The sequence below is a fragment of the Trichomonas vaginalis genome, chromosome VI (genome assembly GCF_026262505.1).
Source record: "Trichomonas vaginalis G3 chromosome VI, whole genome shotgun sequence".
In the NCBI taxonomy this organism is placed as follows: Eukaryota; Parabasalia; order Trichomonadida; family Trichomonadidae; genus Trichomonas; species Trichomonas vaginalis.
The window spans coordinates 13,843,104-13,865,697 of record NC_067208.1 but is presented as its reverse complement, the minus strand read 5'-3'; the positions used below and the strand labels follow the sequence as shown (position 1 = coordinate 13,865,697).

General features: G+C 32.5%; 7 protein-coding genes and 1 pseudogene across 8 annotated transcripts, besides 1 other annotated feature; 4 read left to right on the top strand and 4 right to left on the bottom strand.

Annotated features, from left to right (window-relative positions):
* Positions 1-610: 610 nt before the first annotated feature.
* Positions 611-941, bottom strand: TVAGG3_0861250 (cysteine proteinases family; the record flags this gene model as incomplete). Its single annotated transcript, XM_051249709.1, has 1 exon — positions 611-940. A coding segment is annotated over one exon (330 nt), but the record flags the coding sequence as incomplete, so codon positions are not given.
* Positions 942-1,587: 646 nt separating this feature from the next.
* Positions 1,588-2,622, bottom strand: TVAGG3_0861240 (DDE endonuclease family; the record flags this gene model as incomplete). Its single annotated transcript, XM_051249708.1, has 1 exon — positions 1,588-2,622. A coding segment is annotated over one exon (1,035 nt), but the record flags the coding sequence as incomplete, so codon positions are not given.
* A 3,781-nt stretch (positions 2,623-6,403) lies between these two features.
* Positions 6,404-6,574, bottom strand: TVAGG3_0861230 (uncharacterized protein; the record flags this gene model as incomplete). Its single annotated transcript, XM_051249707.1, has 1 exon — positions 6,404-6,574. The coding sequence occupies one exon, from the start codon at positions 6,572-6,574 to the stop codon at positions 6,404-6,406; it is 171 nt and encodes a 56-aa protein (XP_051085182.1).
* Positions 6,575-6,656: 82 nt separating this feature from the next.
* TVAGG3_0861220 (ZGC:162945 family) lies at positions 6,657-8,041 on the bottom strand (the record flags this gene model as incomplete). The annotated part of the gene is made up of 1 exon (XM_051249706.1): positions 6,657-8,041. A coding segment is annotated over one exon (1,385 nt), but the record flags the coding sequence as incomplete, so codon positions are not given.
* A 4,151-nt stretch (positions 8,042-12,192) lies between these two features.
* Positions 12,193-22,594: part of a mobile genetic element that runs on past the window's edge.
* TVAGG3_0861210 (protein of unknown function, DUF4106 family) lies at positions 14,664-14,921 on the top strand (the record flags this gene model as incomplete). Its single annotated transcript, XM_051249705.1, has 1 exon — positions 14,664-14,921. The coding sequence occupies one exon, from the start codon at positions 14,664-14,666 to the stop codon at positions 14,919-14,921; it is 258 nt and encodes an 85-aa protein (XP_051085180.1).
* On the top strand, positions 14,924-15,786 carry TVAGG3_0861200 (annotated as a pseudogene). The gene has a single exon. A coding segment is annotated over exon 1 (863 nt).
* TVAGG3_0861190 (protein of unknown function, DUF4106 family) lies at positions 16,357-16,710 on the top strand (the record flags this gene model as incomplete). The annotated part of the gene is made up of 1 exon (XM_051249704.1): positions 16,357-16,710. The coding sequence occupies one exon, from the start codon at positions 16,357-16,359 to the stop codon at positions 16,708-16,710; it is 354 nt and encodes a 117-aa protein (XP_051085179.1).
* On the top strand, positions 21,806-22,504 carry TVAGG3_0861180 (protein of unknown function, DUF4106 family; the record flags this gene model as incomplete). The annotated part of the gene is made up of 1 exon (XM_051249703.1): positions 21,806-22,504. The coding sequence occupies one exon, from the start codon at positions 21,806-21,808 to the stop codon at positions 22,502-22,504; it is 699 nt and encodes a 232-aa protein (XP_051085178.1).

Below are 22,594 nucleotides of genomic sequence, written 5' to 3'. Positions count from 1 at the left end.
CAAATCAATTTGGTTATCATAGAAAAGCACCAAAAAATGGAATAGGAATAGCCGCGTTAAAACAGGAATAGGCAATATGGAAACAAGGGTAGACTCAAACTCATACTCAAGGCAAGACTGATACAAGAATTACAACAAAATTTTACAAAATCTATTATTTATCTCAATTTAATGGCAGGTTTTAGTACCCGAAGAGTTTGCATTCTACTTTTTGCTCTTATTTTACAAAAATATTCTAAAAATTTGTAACTTCTTTTATAATATAATACTTTTTTTCAAATTTACTTTCCAAACGTTAATGTCTTGTTACGGCTATATCTTTGTACGGGGAAATAAAGAAATTTTATTATGCTATTATATTATTTTTTTAAATCAATATCTAATCAATAGTAAGTTAGATTTTTTATTAAAAGAGCAAATAAAGATACGATCGAGCAATAGTTTATTTTAAATCTCAATATTATAAAATAAATGTTCAAAATTTTTAAGTAATAATACTAAATACTTAAATAAGTAAAAGCACACAAGAAAAATATTCACTAACTTAAGAAAAAATCATATATTTAGAGAATTATCCCTTATAATAAGATTAAAAAAAATTAAACTGTTTTCAATCATCATCATCACCAGCTCCATAGAACTTGTGTTTGCGATAGATGACACATTTTGCAAGCCATTTGACACCACCAAGATATGACCACAAATCGCTGCCAACATCTCCACCTTGAAGACCTTTGATCAAACCATCAGGAACAATGTAAGTAATTTCATCGTCGAGCATGAACCAAACTCTTCCTTTGTTGACGAAGGCAACGAAATGACCTTGATGATAAGCAATAATGGAATGTATCTTAAATACATACGTTCCATCACTGAGTTGAGTTTTGTAGTTCTTCTTGATCTCAAATTTGTCAAAGAAGACATTTGGATCAGACCAATTCCTCTGAACGTCGACCCAGAGGAATGTTGAGATTTCATTGATATGAGAATCATCTGTGCACATTTGTTTAATTCCTTGATCAATACCTGCTGCTGCACCAAGAGGAATGTGAAGCGAAACCGAATAGAAGCTTTCATCAGGAGTCTCAGTTTGATATTGGAATGTAACGGCAATATCTGGTTTGTTTGCTGATTCCGTAACATCATGTACAATCTTTTGAAATGTGTCATCGGCATCTTGCTGCTGGAAGTATTGCTTGCCGAGTGTTGTGATGAATTGTGAGCATGAAATTGTGTATTCCTTGTGGCGGTAGTGCAACATCTGATCATAAATTTCGGCAAGTGCTTTCACTGGCGTATATTCGACATCTCCCAAATGCTCCATTACATCTTTTCTGAAAGTATTTACGTAGAACAAACTTGCAAAACGGCATTGACATGGCAGGTAGCTCCCTCATTATGTAATCCTGGAATTGACATTTTTGTTTCGATGTTGTAGATTGCATTTTGTGTTCTTTTAATAAGTATCTTATCAATCTTTTCATATCCAGCTAGTGGAGATGGAATCTTCATTGGAGTTTCTGGAGTTTGGAGATAAAGATCTTTTGGAACACATCTTGGCTTTGGCATTGGGCTTCCTGAACCATTTGGTTCTGGTGTTGCTGCAGCTTCTTTTTCATCTTTTGGAGTGCAAGGAAAATCGCAGTTATCCTTCTCACTGAGAGGTGTGGAATCGATGTGATAGTTATCTAAAGCAAACAATCCTTGAACAATAAGTGGAAGATTGCCTTTTTCACCACGATATCCTATTGCCAAGACACTCCAATTACTTTTATCGCGTGCAAAGCGGCGTTCGACAATTTGGCGATCATGTGCAATCGCATTATTGCGTTTTGTAACTTCTTCGTCATCACCTCTTTGCATAATGACGGCTGTTGGATGGTATTTCTGAATACCGATGTAACCTCTATCTGCAAGAAGTCCTAATGCAACAGATTCAACTCCACGTTGGACATGTAAAAAATCTGAAGCTCCTGATAAATCAAATACTTTCTTATCGTGAACTGAAGCTAAAAAACTTGTATTCATGTGAATTACCTGTCCTAAAGGATTAACAAGAACTTGAACCTTCATACCATTGCAATGGTTTTTAGCATCCCATGAACTTTTACGCTCAGCAAGATCAAGAGGAACGGTAAAAGGAATAGTAGAGCTATCAACTGCAGCAACACATGTTGGAAAGTTATCGAACTCCTTGTCACAGGGAGAATATTGTTTTGGAATGAATTCAGCAATGAAAATTGGGAACATCCTGTTTGTTGTTTTGTTAATGATTTTGCTGAGGTAACTCTGTTTCAAACTAACAATTCCTGACATTTTTTGCAATGGAAGATAAGTGCAATAGTAAGTTAATGTTAGGAATAACGCATCTAATGGATCACAACCGTTTTTCCGACCGCGTCTGGATGAAAACTCATGCTCGCGAACAACATCAACTAAATACAAGAGTTGATCCAAAGAAAAGTTACAAAGGTCTTTGACATTTAAGATTGGGTGTGCCTCAAGGAATTTTTGTAAGCTAAACTTTCTGACAACTTTAAATTCTTCGGCATTAGCTGGTGCTTGATTTTCATCTTCACTTGCGGGCTCTGATTCATCAAGATAAGCTAAGTGCATTTGCATTCTCACGATTTCCTTGGATCGGGTTTTGGACTTCTGGATATCATCCAAGAACTCGGAATCATCCTTGTACTCCATTAATGAAAGTGATATGAACATTTCTTCTAAGAGTTTTCATTCAATTCATGTTTTTAAGAAGTTAGTGAATTAATTTTCATATCTCAGAAATTCGAAAAATAATTGTTTAAGGATACCCTTACATTGCGTAGTTAGAAAGAGAATATGATATTGTCATGATTGCTAAAGTTTTAGGCTCCAGAAATGAATATACATCAAACTGAAACAATTGATAAATTGAATGAACTTTTGAGAGGTTCTCAAATAAAAAAAATTATCTAATTTTTTACAATATTACTATTATTTTATCCACATATGTATATATAGTAATTTGAGAAAACTTTTAGGAAAAAATAAGTTTAATAAAAATCTGAATTTTACTTGTTGTGGGATTGTTATTAATTGACACTCCAGACGTATTACTAATAGTTATGCGTATGCAATTAAAGTATTTCTGATGGACAAAATGTGAGATTTATATCAGATAATTCATTTCTACTATTAAGTTATTCATTTATGAGTTTGCACTTATTCGCACTAAATAAATAACTATTAAAAATTGTTTTAATTAATTGACACCATATAATAGAGTGAATTTTGTTTGATCAAACAACAATAGATGATAGATATAAAGCCAAGAAACTTGCTATTAATATGCTCTACTTGCTATTTCAATGTAAGTATGATATTTTCTAAATGTTTCGTTCAGATAACTTAGATATATTAGTCAAAATTTGAAATTTTAATAGCACATATATTAAAAATATTATTATTCATAAAAGATTAATGAAATAGTAAAAAAAAATCAATCAAATTATAAAAATACAACATTTAGAAGAATTCTTATTATCCTTCAAAAAGTCAGTATTTCTGCTGTAATTTTCTACAACATTGTAGTTATTGCACTTTGTCTATGGATTTGTATATATGTTATATATAAATTATATATCTAAACTGCCCATAAGTGCAATTTTTATATAAATTGTTTATTTCTTTAACAATTTCATATGAAATATGCTTTTTTAAGCGTATCAAAGCTGTGTTCTTAATGTGCATGGATATATCAAGAAAAATGTCGAAAAAAAATGTGAATTCACAAATTCACTGAATTTTCACCGTTTTTTGAATTTTGCTACAGCACTAATATTAAATAATACTAAAATCTTCTGTCTTTGTAAAAGAATAAATTCTGACAAAAAGTGCTCGTTTAAATTTAATGATCATCTGTATGACTAAGTGGTAAAAAGTGTTTATGACCAAAAAAGGGTTACATGCTTAGTCTCTTTTTCTGACAGGATACTCTAGATTTACATGATCTCTATTTCATATCTCCGTTTTTAGATTCTTCGACAGATTTTATGATAGAAAACCAAGATTAACAAATTTCCGGCATGTTAATGAAGAAATCTGCAGCTACCCTCAATATTCTTTCAATAATCAGTATCGTTTCTCTTACAATTTATTTTTTTCTCAATAATTTAACAAGAAATAACAATACACACTTAGTTTTACGTATAAAAGCTAAGTGTCGAACTTAATCAACTTTACTTACTTAGCAAATGAATATTTTTGTGGTTGCGAGTTCTGAATGCTGAAGTTTTAGATTTCTCTATAAATGATATCATTGCACTTACAATGTTGTTCCAGCCTATCGCATAAATCATAGAAAATCCAAAAAAAAAAATAATATAAAGAAAATTCATGTCATGAAGTTCAAAAAAATACCGTGTAACATTAAAATTTGTTATGCATAATACATTTTAGCTATTATTGATTTTTTTTAATTTTCGAGAAATTGAATGGTGAGTCCGATAGAGAAATTTTTAAAAATCCTAGTCCCTCATAGAAGTAATTTCCCTCGTCTCCCATACTTCCAAATGTATGCATATGACATAAACTTTTATGCATTACACAAATGGCCAATAATATCTATAGAGTAAAAAATTAGAAATTTAATTTTTTTATATGATAGTTATATTTCAGATTTGCGAGCGTAACTTTTTTCTCCATGGCATACTTGTTTTAAGAGCAAATGATCAAAATCGTCCTTCAATTATTGAAGGAGCTGATATCTTTTGAAAATTGAATTGAAAGGGTATTCAATTTTCAAATTTCCTCTCAATTTTGGAAACATATCAACTCTATGAATTAACAATTATGTGCCTTCACAGTTTATCAGTCATATAAGGTGCTTATAAAGAAAAAAGTTACGCTCGCAAAATATGTTTTTATATAGATTTCACATAAAATAATTATGTAATTTCTAAAAAGAATATTTTTGTTCTTGAATATTAAAGTGTATTGTAGTTTAAAAAGTTTTAAATATGTTGCTAAAATTTCAGGTTTATAGCTCATGTCTAGCATGACTTCTTTGTATGCGCAAAAAATCTGACACGTAAGGGTATCCTTAACACAAAAATTGATCAAATGCTTCTCTAATTATCTAAATAGCTAAAATTGTAAATTCAAGATATTTGACACAAATTCAATTTTGACGGTTTGAAACAGTGCGTTTATTCTTCCGTTTATTTCTAAAAGCATAGCATTTTTATTAAATATGATTCTAATAATATTTTTGGATTAAACAGATATCTGTGGTCAATTCTATTGATTTTTTTTCCACTCGGAATACATTTTTAAGATATGTAATTTGATCCCACTACTATCAAATGATTAATGCATATAAAAAAAGCAATTACATTTAAAAAAACGAACTATTGAAAAATTGACAGTTGACGGTATAGTTTCAATTTTTTGAATTGATATCGACTATTTTAAAAATGAAACTCTTTTGGAGTTTTTTATGCATCAAAAGGTATTAGTAATATTTTACGAACTATTTTAAAAATGAAACTCTTTTGGAGTTTTTTTATGGTAATGTATTATTACTGGGGAGAAGCTTCCTAAACTTTTTAATCCCATAAATATGGTCATTATCTGGAATAAAGAGTTAAGCGTCATATGTCACTTTTTGTACTAAGGAAACATCGACTTTATGCGTTATGACTTTTCGATGAGGAAACAAGTGTTCACGTATTATAAACTTCCTTATTCCAATAAACCGGCCCTAAACATAATTAATTTTAAGCATTATAATGGTCTCTTTTCTATGATAACCAAATCAATTTGGTTATCATAGAAAAGCACCAAAAAATGGAATAGGAATAGCCGCGTTAAAACAGGAATAGGCAATATGGAAACAAGGGTAGACTCAAACTCATACTCAAGGCAAGACTGATACAAGAATTACAACAAAATTTTACAAAATCTATTATTTATCTCAATTTAATGGCAGGTTTTAGTACCCGAAGAGTTTGCATTCTACTTTTTGCTCTTATTTTACAAAAATATTCTAAAAATTTGTAACTTCTTTTATAATATAATACTTTTTTTCAAATTTACTTTCCAAACGTTAATGTCTTGTTACGGCTATATCTTTGTACGGGGAAATAAAGAAATTTTATTATGCTATTATATTATTTTTTTAAATCAATATCTAATCAATAGTAAGTTAGATTTTTTATTAAAAGAGCAAATAAAGATACGATCGAGCAATAGTTTATTTTAAATCTCAATATTATAAAATAAATGTTCAAAATTTTTAAGTAATAATACTAAATACTTAAATAAGTAAAAGCACACAAGAAAAATATTCACTAACTTAAGAAAAAATCATATATTTAGAGAATTATCCCTTATAATAAGATTAAAAAAAATTAAACTGTTTTCAATCATCATCATCACCAGCTCCATAGAACTTGTGTTTGCGATAGATGACACATTTTGCAAGCCATTTGACACCACCAAGATATGACCACAAATCGCTGCCAACATCTCCACCTTGAAGACCTTTGATCAAACCATCAGGAACAATGTAAGTAATTTCATCGTCGAGCATGAACCAAACTCTTCCTTTGTTGACGAAGGCAACGAAATGACCTTGATGATAAGCAATAATGGAATGTATCTTAAATACATACGTTCCATCACTGAGTTGAGTTTTGTAGTTCTTCTTGATCTCAAATTTGTCAAAGAAGACATTTGGATCAGACCAATTCCTCTGAACGTCGACCCAGAGGAATGTTGAGATTTCATTGATATGAGAATCATCTGTGCACATTTGTTTAATTCCTTGATCAATACCTGCTGCACCAAGAGGAATGTGAAGCGAAACCGAATAGAAGCTTTCATCAGGAGTCTCAGTTTGATATTGGAATGTAACGGCAATATCTGGTTTGTTTGCTGATTCCGTAACATCATGTACAATCTTTTGAAATGTGTCATCGGCATCTTGCTGCTGGAAGTATTGCTTGCCGAGTGTTGTGATGAATTGTGAGCATGAAATTGTGTATTCCTTGTGGCGGTAGTGCAACATCTGATCATAAATTTCGGCAAGTGCTTTCACTGGCGTATATTCGACATCTCCCAAATGCTCCATTACATCTTTTCTGAAAGTATTTACGTAGAACAAAACTTGCAAAACGGCATTGACATGGCAGGTAGCTCCCTCATTATGTAATCCTGGAATTGACATTTTTGTTTCGATGTTGTAGATTGCATTTTGTGTTCTTTTAATAAGTATCTTATCAATCTTTTCATATCCAGCTAGTGGAGATGGAATCTTCATTGGAGTTTCTGGAGTTTGGAGATAAAGATCTTTTGGAACACATCTTGGCTTTGGCATTGGGCTTCCTGAACCATTTGGTTCTGGTGTTGCTGCAGCTTCTTTTTCATCTTTTGGAGTGCAAGGAAAATCGCAGTTATCCTTCTCACTGAGAGGTGTGGAATCGATGTGATAGTTATCTAAAGCAAACAATCCTTGAACAATAAGTGGAAGATTGCCTTTTTCACCACGATATCCTATTGCCAAGACACTCCAATTACTTTTATCGCGTGCAAAGCGGCGTTCGACAATTTGGCGATCATGTGCAATCGCATTATTGCGTTTTGTAACTTCTTCGTCATCACCTCTTTGCATAATGACGGCTGTTGGATGGTATTTCTGAATACCGATGTAACCTCTATCTGCAAGAAGTCCTAATGCAACAGATTCAACTCCACGTTGGACATGTAAAAAATCTGAAGCTCCTGATAAATCAAATACTTTCTTATCGTGAACTGAAGCTAAAAAACTTGTATTCATGTGAATTACCTGTCCTAAAGGATTAACAAGAACTTGAACCTTCATACCATTGCAATGGTTTTTAGCATCCCATGAACTTTTACGCTCAGCAAGATCAAGAGGAACGGTAAAAGGAATAGTAGAGCTATCAACTGCAGCAACACATGTTGGAAAGTTATCGAACTCCTTGTCACAGGGAGAATATTGTTTTGGAATGAATTCAGCAATGAAAATTGGGAACATCCTGTTTGTTGTTTTGTTAATGATTTTGCTGAGGTAACTCTGTTTCAAACTAACAATTCCTGACATTTTTTGCAATGGAAGATAAGTGCAATAGTAAGTTAATGTTAGGAATAACGCATCTAATGGATCACAACCGTTTTTCCGACCGCGTCTGGATGAAAACTCATGCTCGCGAACAACATCAACTAAATACAAGAGTTGATCCAAAGAAAAGTTACAAAGGTCTTTGACATTTAAGATTGGGTGTGCCTCAAGGAATTTTTGTAAGCTAAACTTTCTGACAACTTTAAATTCTTCGGCATTAGCTGGTGCTTGATTTTCATCTTCACTTGCGGGCTCTGATTCATCAAGATAAGCTAAGTGCATTTGCATTCTCACGATTTCCTTGGATCGGGTTTTGGACTTCTGGATATCATCCAAGAACTCGGAATCATCCTTGTACTCCATTAATGAAAGTGATATGAACATTTCTTCTAAGAGTTTTCATTCAATTCATGTTTTTAAGAAGTTAGTGAATTAATTTTCATATCTCAGAAATTCGAAAAATAATTGTTTAAGGATACCCTTACATTGCGTAGTTAGAAAGAGAATATGATATTGTCATGATTGCTAAAGTTTTAGGCTCCAGAAATGAATATACATCAAACTGAAACAATTGATAAATTGAATGAACTTTTGAGAGGTTCTCAAATAAAAAAAATTATCTAATTTTTTACAATATTACTATTATTTTATCCACATATGTATATATAGTAATTTGAGAAAACTTTTAGGAAAAAATAAGTTTAATAAAAATCTGAATTTTACTTGTTGTGGGATTGTTATTAATTGACACTCCAGACGTATTACTAATAGTTATGCGTATGCAATTAAAGTATTTCTGATGGACAAAATGTGAGATTTATATCAGATAATTCATTTCTACTATTAAGTTATTCATTTATGAGTTTGCACTTATTCGCACTAAATAAATAACTATTAAAAATTGTTTTAATTAATTGACACCATATAATAGAGTGAATTTTGTTTGATCAAACAACAATAGATGATAGATATAAAGCCAAGAAACTTGCTATTAATATGCTCTACTTGCTATTTCAATGTAAGTATGATATTTTCTAAATGTTTCGTTCAGATAACTTAGATATATTAGTCAAAATTTGAAATTTTAATAGCACATATATTAAAAATAATTATTATTCATAAAAGATTAATGAAATAGTAAAAAAAAATCAATCAAATTATAAAAATACAACATTTAGAAGAATTCTTATTATCCTTCAAAAAGTCAGTATTTCTGCTGTAATTTTCTACAACATTGTAGTTATTGCACTTTGTCTATGGATTTGTATATATGTTATATATAAATTATATATCTAAACTGCCCATAAGTGCAATTTTTATATAAATTGTTTATTTCTTTAACAATTTCATATGAAATATGCTTTTTTAAGCGTATCAAAGCTGTGTTCTTAATGTGCATGGATATATCAAGAAAAATGTCGAAAAAAAATGTGAATTCACAAATTCACTGAATTTTCACCGTTTTTTGAATTTTGCTACAGCACTAATATTAAATAATACTAAAATCTTCTGTCTTTGTAAAAGAATAAATTCTGACAAAAAGTGCTCGTTTAAATTTAATGATCATCTGTATGACTAAGTGGTAAAAAGTGTTTATGACCAAAAAAGGGTTACATGCTTAGTCTCTTTTTCTGACAGGATACTCTAGATTTACATGATCTCTATTTCATATCTCCGTTTTTAGATTCTTCGACAGATTTTATGATAGAAAACCAAGATTAACAAATTTCCGGCATGTTAATGAAGAAATCTGCAGCTACCCTCAATATTCTTTCAATAATCAGTATCGTTTCTCTTACAATTTATTTTTTTCTCAATAATTTAACAAGAAATAACAATACACACTTAGTTTTACGTATAAAAGCTAAGTGTCGAACTTAATCAACTTTACTTACTTAGCAAATGAATATTTTTGTGGTTGCGAGTTCTGAATGCTGAAGAGATTTCTCTATAAATGATATCATTGCACTTACAATGTTGTTCCAGCCTATCGCATAAATCATAGAAAATCCAAAAAAAAAAAATATAAAGAAAATTCATGTCATGAAGTTCAAAAAAATACCGTGTAACATTAAAATTTGTTATGCATAATACATTTTAGCTATTATTGATTTTTTTTAATTTTCGAGAAATTGAATGGTGAGTCCGATAGAGAAATTTTTAAAAATCCTAGTCCCTCATAGAAGTAATTTCCCTCGTCTCCCATACTTCCAAATGTATGCATATGACATAAACTTTTATGCATTACACAAATGGCCAATAATATCTATAGAGTAAAAAATTAGAAATTTAATTTTTTTATATGATAGTTATATTTCAGATTTGCGAGCGTAACTTTTTTCTCCATGGCATACTTGTTTTAAGAGCAAATGATCAAAATCGTCCTTCAATTATTGAAGGAGCTGATATCTTTTGAAAATTGAATTGAAAGGGTATTCAATTTTCAAATTTCCTCTCAATTTTGGAAACATATCAACTCTATGAATTAACAATTATGTGCCTTCACAGTTTATCAGTCATATAAGGTGCTTATAAAGAAAAAAGTTACGCTCGCAAAATATGTTTTTATATAGATTTCACATAAAATAATTATGTAATTTCTAAAAAGAATATTTTTGTTCTTGAATATTAAAGTGTATTGTAGTTTAAAAAGTTTTAAATATGTTGCTAAAATTTCAGGTTTATAGCTCATGTCTAGCATGACTTCTTTGTATGCGCAAAAAATCTGACACGTAAGGGTATCCTTAACACAAAAATTGATCAAATGCTTCTCTAATTATCTAAATAGCTAAAATTGTAAATTCAAGATATTTGACACAAATTCAATTTTGACGGTTTGAAACAGTGCGTTTATTCTTCCGTTTATTTCTAAAAGCATAGCATTTTTATTAAATATGATTCTAATAATATTTTTGGATTAAACAGATATCTGTGGTCAATTCTATTGATTTTTTTTCCACTCGGAATACATTTTTAAGATATGTAATTTGATCCCACTACTATCAAATGATTAATGCATATAAAAAAAGCAATTACATTTAAAAAAACGAACTATTGAAAAATTGACAGTTGACGGTATAGTTTCAATTTTTTGAATTGATATCGACTATTTTAAAAATGAAACTCTTTTGGAGTTTTTTATGCATCAAAAGGTATTAGTAATATTTTACGAACTATTTTAAAAATGAAACTCTTTTGGAGTTTTTTATGGTAATGTATTATTACTGGGGAGAAGCTTCCTAAACTTTTTAATCCCATAAATATGGTCATTATCTGGAATAAAGAGTTAAGCGTCATATGTCACTTTTTGTACTAAGGAAACATCGACTTTATGCGTTATGACTTTTCGATGAGGAAACAAGTGTTCACGTATTATAAACTTCCTTATTCCAATAAACCGGCCCTAAACATAATTAATTTTAAGCATTATAATGGTCTCTTTTCTATGATAACCAAATCAATTTGGTTATCATAGAAAAGCACCAAAAACTGGAATAATCGGCAATATGGAATTATGAAACAACAGGATAAAATGGATATGGGACATTCATGAATGCATTCACTTTTTTCAAGACTTTTTAATGAATTTCAAATTCCTCAGATTATTTTCAATAGATTTTCCGTACCATATCATTTTTATTAGACAAAGCTATCTTTTCGATGAAATTTTTGCAAAAATACTCTGTTTTGAAAAAGATTTATGTAAATTTTTTGATAAAAGTGTCTTGAATGATTATCATTGATAATACCATTCCAATTGAATGCTGTTTTCGGCTGCTTTTATAAAACTTTGATCATATTGTACTCATAATTTTTTTTTGTATTTTGGTCAAAAACTAAGCTAACATCAGCTGTATATTTGCATAAGCCATTAATAAGCTTTGGTATAGGTTATACTGAGTTTAGACGATCATACAATTTAGACTTTTTTCATTTAATTTAGTCTAACAAAGAGTGATTATCTTACTATTTGATTCATAAATATATAGGAAATAATAGTTTTATACCTTAATATGATAAAATTTTATAAAATTTTCCCTTCTCCTTTGGCAATATTAGTCATTAAAAAAAAAAAAAAAAAAAAAAAAAAAAAAAAAGGTAGTGGGGCTTCCAGGCACTTCGTGCCTTCTAGCCCTGAGGATGAATGAGTATAAATGAAGTTTTTATTCGGAGGGCTTCCAGGCGCGTTACGCCCTGAAGATGTTTAGTATAAATGAAGTTTTTACGAAGAAGAACTTTACAAAACATAGACAAGAAAGTTCATGAGGAACTCTCAACAAAGTCTTTACGAAGAAGAACTTTACAAAGTCTTTACGATGAACTCTCAACAAAGTCTTTACAAAGTCTTTACAAAACATAGACAAGAAAGTTCATGAGAAAGTCTTTACAAAGTCTTTACGAAGAAGTCTTTACAAAACATAGACAAGAAAGTTCTTGACAAAGTCTTTACAAAGTTTACGAAGAAGTCTTTACAAAGTCTTTACGAAGAAGAACTTTACAAAGTCTTTACGATGAACTCTCAACAAAGTCTTTACAAAGTCTTTACAAAACATAGACAAGAAAGTTCATGAGAAAGTCTTTTACAAAGTCTTTACGAAGAAGTCTTTACAAAACATAGACAAGAAAGTTCTTGACAAAGTCTTTACAAAGTCTTTACAAAACATAGACAAGAAAGTCTTTACGAAGAAGTCTTTACAAAACATAGACAAGAAAGTTCTTGACAAAGTTCATGAGAAAGTCTTTACGAAGAAGTCTTTACAAAACATAGACAAGAAAGTTCTTGACAAAGTCTTTACGATGAAGAACATTACAAAACTTCATCGTCAATGAGTGTAAATCAGGCAAAAATATATTTTAGGGTAGAAGGTTAGATATAACCTGTTTTCTAACCTCAATTTCTACCCTCATGAACTTTCTCAACAAAACGATGAAGAACTTTTCCGAATTAGACAGTCTTTACAAAGTCTTTACGATGAAGAACTTTACAAAACATTAGACGAAGAAGTCTTTACAAAGTCTTTACGATGAAGAACTTTACAAAACATAGACAAGAAAGTTCATGAGAAATTAGATGAAGAAGTCTTAACAAAAACATTTACGAAGAAATTCATGAAAATTCATGAAAATTCAAGAGGGTAGAAATGAGGTTAGAAAACAGGTTATATCTAACCTTCTACCCTAAAATATATTTTTGGGTCATTTACAAAGTCTTTACGATGAAGAAAACTTTACAAAACAATTGACAAGAAATTGACAAGAAAGTTCATGAGAAAGTCTTTACAAAGTCTTTACGAAGAAGTCTCAACAAAAAATTGACAAGAAAGTTTCAGAAAATTCAAGAGGGTAGAAAGTGTCATATAAACATCTGTCAAAAACCATTTTTAATTCACTTAAAATGCCACGTAAGCTACGTAAGAATATACGTAAGAGGAAGAGAGCATTGAAACATCCAATAGTAAAAACTAACACCACAACAACAGTTGCAACAACAAATGCTGAATGACCCCACTATGTTGCAACAAATGTCAAGCAATCCTATGCTTTTAAACCGAGTTCTTGGTGCACAGAGTGGAAGGTTTAAGAGCGGCACTTTTTAGCGAAAATGGCAGGCTATGGTGGAGCTGCAGACGGAACAGCCTATAACCCTCAAAGTCAAATGAATTTGAGTTCACTCAAAAATCAAAATAACAGATGTCAAAAAGTCAAACATAGACATACAGAAGCAAATAAGTGAAAACGAAAAGAAACTAGAATATGACAGACACACAAAGAAACTCAATGAGTTAAACGTAGAGAAAAAGAAGAAGAAGAACAACTGAAAGAACTAAGTACAGAGGAATATGCAAAAAAAGTGTCAGAAAAAGCAGCAGAAGTAGCAAAAATGGAACAAGATGTTAAATTTGAAAAAACCATACTACTCAATATAAAGTACTGAAAGATGAAGAGATAAAACAAAAAGCCCTGAAGACATATATGGATAGCGATGAGTATAAAAAAGAAGTTGAAGCAAATGTAAAGGCAGAAAAACTTTTACAGTTGCAAAACCAAACCGTACAGTATGAAAACTTAGCACAAGAAAGTAAAAATAACGACGCAGCCATGCAAAAGGCAATGAAAAGCGCAGAATATATAAAAGCTAACAATGACTGGTTAGATGCCCAAGCCAACGCTAAAGCAGCCCAACTCATAGGGTCAATAAGGACAAAAATACAAGCGGATGAAGACAGTTCAAATGAAACTTTAACAAATGCTGACTTTAAGAACGCCTTCGAAGCTCTTCATAGTAAGGTGAAACTAGTGAACGACTTCTCATCTGGAAAGAAACTGAAGTCTGAAGGTTTCGACAACGAGTTAAAAGAAGTAGCACAAAATATGACGAAAATAACAGATGCAGCAACGAGACAGGCAGTTCAAAGTGCCTATGACGCCGTTAGAGCAACTGTTGTGAAAAGTCAAGAAAAAGAGTTACAACAGACCAAAACAGACCTAGTAAATGCTTTCTTAAAAACGAAAAGTCAGGTAGGACATTACGCTGCAGATGGAACATATGTGCCAGCTGGTGGAACTTATATACCACCAAACCCTCCAAGAGAAGCACCTGCACCAGGACTACCTAAAACATTTACATCGTCACATGGACATAGACACAGGCATGCACCAAAACCAGCACAACAACCAGCACAACAACCAACAGTTCAAAACCCTGCACAGCAACCACCTCCACAACCAGCACAACAACCACAAACAGAGCAAGGACATAAAAGAAGTAGAGAACAAGGGAACCAAGAATTCTTAAAAATGCTTAAAGAAGACTATGGTTACCCAGATAGTATTGACTTTAGTGACAGATATAAAGAAGCTATTAGAAAGTTCAAGGATGGAAATACTGACCCGAACCTATTTAGCTTTATGGCTCAGCACCAAAACGGATATAACCTCAAACCTGGAAAATACAAGCTCGCTAAGGGATATGATTTAATAGCATATCATCCAAATGACATGGATGAATTTACTCCGAGATATTTGATGTCAGAGCTAAATGACAATTCAACTTTCGTCATGAAACGCGTAAAAAATAGAGACGGAACGAAAGAAAAAAGCTTATGAATGCGGATGACGTAGATAGGGAAATTGTTAAAAACGGTCTCGGAATATATGAAATGCCAGCAGATGAGGTACAAGAAACTCCACAGGAAGAAATAGTTCAGATACAACCAGACATGGAAGAAATAGTTCAGCAACAACAGCTAGAAGAGCCTGAAGGAAACGAACAAGTCACTCCTTTGGAAACTAACTTCACAGAACTAGATGAAGATTTGGAACAGCCGAAAAATCTTGACCCTCAACAAGAGTATGCGGAGAATATGGAATATTTCCAAGAGTCTAAAAAAAATTCGGCTGACATAGTAGAAGAATATCGAAAAATGTTTGCCGACATACAAAAGACTCCAACACCAGATGAAAATATTCAGCATAGAATGGAAGTACTGAAAAAAATGTACACAAATACAACAACCCTTTTTACTTACGAGCATTTAACGTTCAATCTTCGGATGAACTCGGTGAAGATAAAAGGTTAAATTTCAAGAAAACATATAGAAATGAAACATTGTTTAAAGTTCATTCAGAACCTAACCAAGATGGAAACCAAACCTACTTTTGTTTCTGCAGACGATGGAACTACAATGAGATGGGGTCATAAAGCTAATCCGGATAGGTGGTTCATAAACTTACAACCACAATTCCAAGAAGTTGTAGACGCAATGGAAGTCAATGGTGAACGAGATATAGCTGGTATTTTAAGCGCGGCTTTAATGCCATTGAAAGATATGAAACATGCAGATATTTTGGACCAGTATGAAATGAACATGGCTGATGGAAATATAACACCTGACGTTCTAGAACATTTATCTCAAAGAACTACACAGAACCATAGAGATGGTATATTTGGTGAAGAGTTTAGAAAGAAAGTTAGGGAGAGAGAAGGAAGAGAACCTATTGTACATGACCTTGCAAACGAAAGTTTACAAAATGTCATAAAAACTTACTTTGCAGACAATGAACCGAGAAGGGATGAATATTTAAGAAAACTCAAATGGACAGTACCAAATGAAATGTTAGTATTGAAAAACATGTTCCTTGACAAAATAAAACCAACTACAGAAATAAATGACGCAAGACTGAAAGATTGGGTAAAAGCTTTCCCATTCACAAAAGATATAGTTGGTAACATGGAAAGAAAACCAGAATGGCTACAAAAACATATATTTGGAAACGAGCTTATTCCATATGGACAGGCACTGTTTGAAGAGCTTGAACCGGAAACTCAGGAAAGAGTCATGCAAACAATACGCAAAGACTCAAATACAGACTATGACAAACTCTTTCTAGGATATAGGTTACCTGAGATGGGCGACCAGAGCCAAAAGGCAAAAAGGACATGGGAAATTTGCAACATACTAGATGAACATAATGCAAAGATGCAACAACTTCAAGCAGAGGGCAATGAAGGAAAAAGAAGAGTTAAAAACTCAGTCAGGAAGAAAGTAAAGCTTGGTCCACGTGGGTTCTATTATGACATATAAATCCAACTATTCTATATTTTTACTCATATGAAATGTACGCCGCTCAGAATATAACGCCAACAGTTTTGGATGCTATGAATGGAAATGTTTCCGAATGGTATAACGAATGCGACAATGCCATTAGAAGGTCAGAAATAGTTCCTGGAACTTACGAATATACAACTGCTGTTTCTTATGGAAACGTAGGTGAGTTTGGAGAAGGTTCTTCAACAACAGTAGATATTGCTTGCGACAGGTTTCATATAATTTCTATTGACAACTCTTTCTTATACGTGGAACAAGACATTGAAATAAAACCTTCTGCCAAGTTGTCTGACAAGAAAGGTTGCAATGGAATTTTCTATGTCGGATACCAATATGCTCCAGAAGTTTTCATGGGATATAAGATATATTCTAACTCTGACTTAGTTCAAACAGTAACATGGGCAAACTATGAATGGTTCGCTTTGAGAAACTCAGTACAACCACAAGCTAGAGAACAAACAGACCAGTATGCCAACCATTGAGAAAATAAGAAGACTTGACCCTAACGTTCCAGGAGTTTATGTTAACCTTTCTGGACAAACTGCAGCAGCAGTAACCAAGTAAAACTGAAACTTAGAGTTCCTTTGTCATCTTTCCTCATCTTCAGGTTTTTAAGATACTTGCCAAACTGGGCAGGAAAAATTTCTATCGAACTTACTCCAAGCAAAAATAACTTAGTCATTGCACCAACACAAGACCCATTCACTCTTACAGACGTAAAGGGAGCAAATCAAACGTCATTCGCCGAATTTTGCAAAGACAAAGTTGACTTAGACTTTGGTTTCTCAAACCTCAACACTGAAGTAAACTATTATTTCAATGCTGCTGGAATGCTTGGGACCCAGTTAAGTTCACATGCGAAAAGTTTGAATGCAAGAGAATAGAAAGCAGACTTGCAGTCTATATGTTGGACCCAGATATTTCAAATGCTTTAGCTGCCAAATATATTGCAGTTCCACTTATGTTCCCTATACACCAAATATCTGTCAAAGACTTTGCAGGTGAAGTTGGAAACCAAAGTGCTGACCCAGGTGCAAGAACAGATATTGCTTTAACAACTGCAATGAAACATGCAGATACTATGTTTGTACTGTTCAGACGAACTATAAATGACTATTCTTGTTTTACAACCTGGTATTAAATACATATAAACATAGATGGCAAATACTTATCCAAGAGAAGAATATTCTACAGTTGAGGATATGAGGTCATACAACTTGACATTAGATTATGAACTTTAACAACAACTTCACAACAACCATTAACCCTGAAATGCAAAGTTCTATTATGCCATATGTGAAAGTATGGACCATACAGGAGGTCAAAAAACTCAATATACAAATGGAGACCGTTCAAACTTTTGGCTTGGCATTCCATTTGCTGACTCAGAAGACTTTATGGGTGGTATTTCAACTGTTGGTACAGTTCAAATACAATATACTGGTGACAGAGACGGTCCAAATGAATTGAAAGCAAAGAAGTTTACAAAACCAATAGCACTTTTCACGGAAGATGCTCTTTTGAAAATTCGTTCGATGAAACCTGCTGGGGCTCCTCAGATTGGTATAACGACAGCTTCCATCGAGCAGATTTTGGCAGCAGTCAGTAAGTTGTTCTTGAACTGACTTCTCTCCGTCAAAATTGACAGTACGCCAGTTTTGACATAAAATTGTAATAAACTTACCTTTAGAAATATCGGTCAGTTTTGTTGTTATATTTTTGTCTGCTTCAAGAACTTTCACCATTTCAGTTATACCAACTTTCTTTGCTTTATGAAATATTTTGGTTCAGCAAAGACTGCTATTCTATAACATTTCCATTGTTTGTAAAGAACTATTCTGTCAATGAACTTGTATTGTTTGTGTGTGTAAACTTTGTTTTGCTTCAATTCGAAGAGATACTCGAATACGTCCATCTTTTTATTCTAAGTAAAATGTCATTTCCGAAAAATAGCGTAAGTGTTTCAAAAGGTTTAATGGCGATGGCAGATGTGAAGTTAAATTCACCAACTCAAACAAACAGTCAAAGTGTTGTTGTCAATGTCAAAGAAAGAGATGTTGAAGTGGGGAAACCATACGAAGACGAAGATGGTATACAATAGTTCCTGTAAAAGAACAACCAACATACCTGAAGTTAGCAGAGACTTAAGTTCTGTTGCAGATATTCGAAACGACTACCAACAACTTAAAGACAAACTTAAAACTCAGGAGAAGATTTGTCAAGGCTTTGGGTATAATGTTAAACTTGGTCGAACACAACCCTGTAAAAGTGAACTCATATGTCATTGCACCTCATGAAGTTTTGAAAGAACTATTGAAACTTTGACAGAGGCAGACGATATAAACATCAAAGAAATAGAACCGACATTGCTTGCTGTGGTGTTTCATATAAGTCATTGACAAGATATACGTTATGAAAGGAGGTGAAACGTTGAACTTAAAATATAGTTTCCCAGACGTCATAAAAATATTTGACGACCACAACATTTCATTAAAATTACTTGCTAAGTAAATGCAGAAGACATAGTGGTTTATACTATTACACTAAACCCTGAGTCATATAATTCATAAACAACAAACTTACAAAGTCCTCAAGGACGATATTGTAAACTGACCTTAAACACGATGACGACTAAAGCCTGTTTTGCTCTTTTGACACCAGAAGACTTTGTTGTTGTGAATGGTAAAAAATACTTCTTTGAAGATACTTACTCAGATATACCACCAACAGGTTTTGTTGACTTATTTAATACTTAAGGACGGATGTAACATGTGCTGCAACTAGAGCAGGTTTCATTATGTTTGGATGTCCGACTGAGTTTAGTATAAACGATATGAGCTATAATACAAAACTTATATCTGGTTTTACTACCAACAGTTTCCTATAACAGGAAAAGGTGTCATACACAGGAAGTCTATTCCATTGACTTTAAGCACACCATTTATATATTGTTTCAAACTTAAGGTTCAAAGTGCTATTCGAATGTCGACAGAAACTACTATGACCAAGATACTCATGCGTATAAACAACACTTTCTCTGCTGTTTGCCTATTGTTCATTCGAATGCAGAATTTTCAACTTAGTAACTCAAACACTTTGCAAACATAACGTTAACCTTAGTTGACGCAAACTTTGTTCCTGTAAAACTTTTATGTCCTATGTATTTGTCAATGACGGCAGAAAGTTTCGAATTGGAAGATGCAACTGGTGAAAGTATTGTACTACAAGAACAACTTCAACAACAAATACTCAAGAACAACAAATGCAACAAAAGCTCAAACAACAAAATAGCTCAAGAATAAAAAATATTTTTTTTATTTTATTTGAAATGTACGCTGAGTTTGTTGGAGAAGACCGTTGGGAAACTTGTTTGTTAGATGAGAAATATGAAATTCACTGTTGTGAGTCATTTGAAGTCAGAAACAAAAAGACAAAAAGAGTTTTAAGCGGATGGGAGCGAAATGACGGATATGCTATGATGAGGATGGGTGGAAAAAACTATTTTAAACATATTGTCATTGCAACTCATTTATACCGAATCCTAACAATTTACCTCTTGTAGACCATATAAACCGTATAAGAAGCGACAATAGACTTGAGAACTTACGTTGGGTTACTCGTTCTGAAAACAATAAGAACATAGGCAAATTTAGAGATATTGTATTCGAATTTGTCGACGAACTAGAAGATGAAGCAATTGAAATTACAGACTATGGCAAGCATACGTTTGAGTTTTACTACTACAGCGAAGAACAAGACTCTTTCTACTTTTATACCGGCGTAAACTATAGGAAATTACAAGTATATTTTACTAAGACGGGCTATGCTCATGTAAACGCTAGAGATACAGATGGAAAAAACGTTCGAATACTTCTTAACAAATTCAAGAAGCTATATGGCATACCATTTTAAAACGTTTTTTTAAAAAAAAATATTTTTTTATCCGATAGAAAAGATGACGAAATATATTTCAGTCAACAAGTACATGACAGAAGTCAAAGAAGAACTAGACCCATTCATATATTTGAATGTTTACTTCTACCATTTTGAAAAGTCTACATTTGACAAAGTTTGGAACATCGAACCCGTTAAGTTTGCTATTGTGACTAAAAATGGTGCGAAATTTGAAGACTTAGACATAGAAGGTTTGTTAGCAGTCAAAGAAAATTTTGACAGAAGGTTTTCAAACCTTAAAGAAGGCAAAGCATACAAACTTGTTATACCTTATGAACCAAAGAAAGCAGACGACTATGAATATTATGAGTCTAAGATAGTTGAAGTTCAAGGTAAATTAGGTAAAAAGATTTTAGAGTCTAAGCCAGTGTTTGCTCCTAAAGAGGAAGAGAACATTGACATTGACCCAGAAATGTTCTAAAAATAAAATTTTATTTTTACATGTCATATCTCACCTTCTCTGGAACTGGTTCAGGTTCTTTCTTCTCTTCTACTTCTTTCTTCTACTTTCTTTTCTTCTTTTCTCTCTTCTTCTTCTTCTCTGGTGGAGTTATGTCAAATTTCTCAGAACCATATTTATGTAAAAGTTCTTTGTCCTTTAATAGCTCTTCTATTCTGTTTCCTATTTCATCTTCAAGAACAGCGCATGTGTCTTCTTTGCATTCTAAGAACTTTTGTTGGACTTCATCTTTCCAATCGGTGTCATCTCTGTCAACAAGTCTGTCATTGACAAACTTAAAGACTTCTCTGCCTAATGTTTTATGGTTCTTGTCATATTCCCAGAAACAGAACTTTAGAACAAATTCACCTTTCTTGTTTACACTATGTAAGATTTTATGGTCTACAGATGTTTTGCTGTCGAAAAGCTTGTCTCGAATATAGATAGCGAAATCGCTAGACATTTTCTAAAAGATAAAAATTTTAATTTTTCTAAAAATATGTTAGAAAAAAAGTTTGCTGACATTGACAAGAAATTTGAGAATGTTTTAAACAAGAACAAGAGGAAGTTAGAAAATGCTCAGATAAAGCCTATACATGAAAGTTCCTATTTGCTCAGAATGGTATAACAGGTCTAATTGCACCACCTGGGTCGGGTAAGACTTTCACTTATCTTAAAATGGCTGCACAACAACAAGAACTAGATGAGAAGAACCCATTCTATGAGTTAGTTGTTATTTGTTGTAGTACTTCTGGTCAATTCGACCAAACCGTAAATTCGTTCAAAGATATTATAAAGAAGTCTAAGTTAGTATGTATAAAAGACTCTGAGTTGTTAGATTGGATAAAGAAGTACCAAAGAAGAGTTTTGAAGTACAATGCTATAAATGAGTATGTCAATTCTAAGTTTAAAGACCCAAATGAGGAAATGCAGAGAATATTAGAGAAGAAACACTTCAGAAACAAACAGAAAGAGATAGAATACATTTCGAAGAAATTGCAATCTTACGATTGGAAGACTTACCCTCACAGATGTCTTCTTATCTTAGATGACTTTGCTTCTCATCCTTTGTTAAAGAACAGAGAACAAGACATGTGTCGAATTCTTAAGAAGCTCAGACACTTTAACATCTCAGTTGTCATTTGTGTACAGACAGCAAAGAGTTTAAGTAAGGATGTAAAGAGAATACTTACTGACATTGTACTTTTCCCCGGATTGTCCGAAGACGATTTCATGGAACTTATGAAAGAGTCCATGGCAGGTAAGTTTGACAGACATGAACTCTGGGAGAAGTACAAAGTCATACAAGACCCTCATACTTCTTTCAGAATTCATATCTACGCAAACAAAGTTCAAATTGTAAAAAGTCAAGCTTGAAAAATCTAAGTGTTTGAGTCTTAGTCTGTTGTGGTGCTGGGGCTGTCGGTTCTTCTGGTTTGGGAAGACATTCAGGAAGAGGAACGTCGG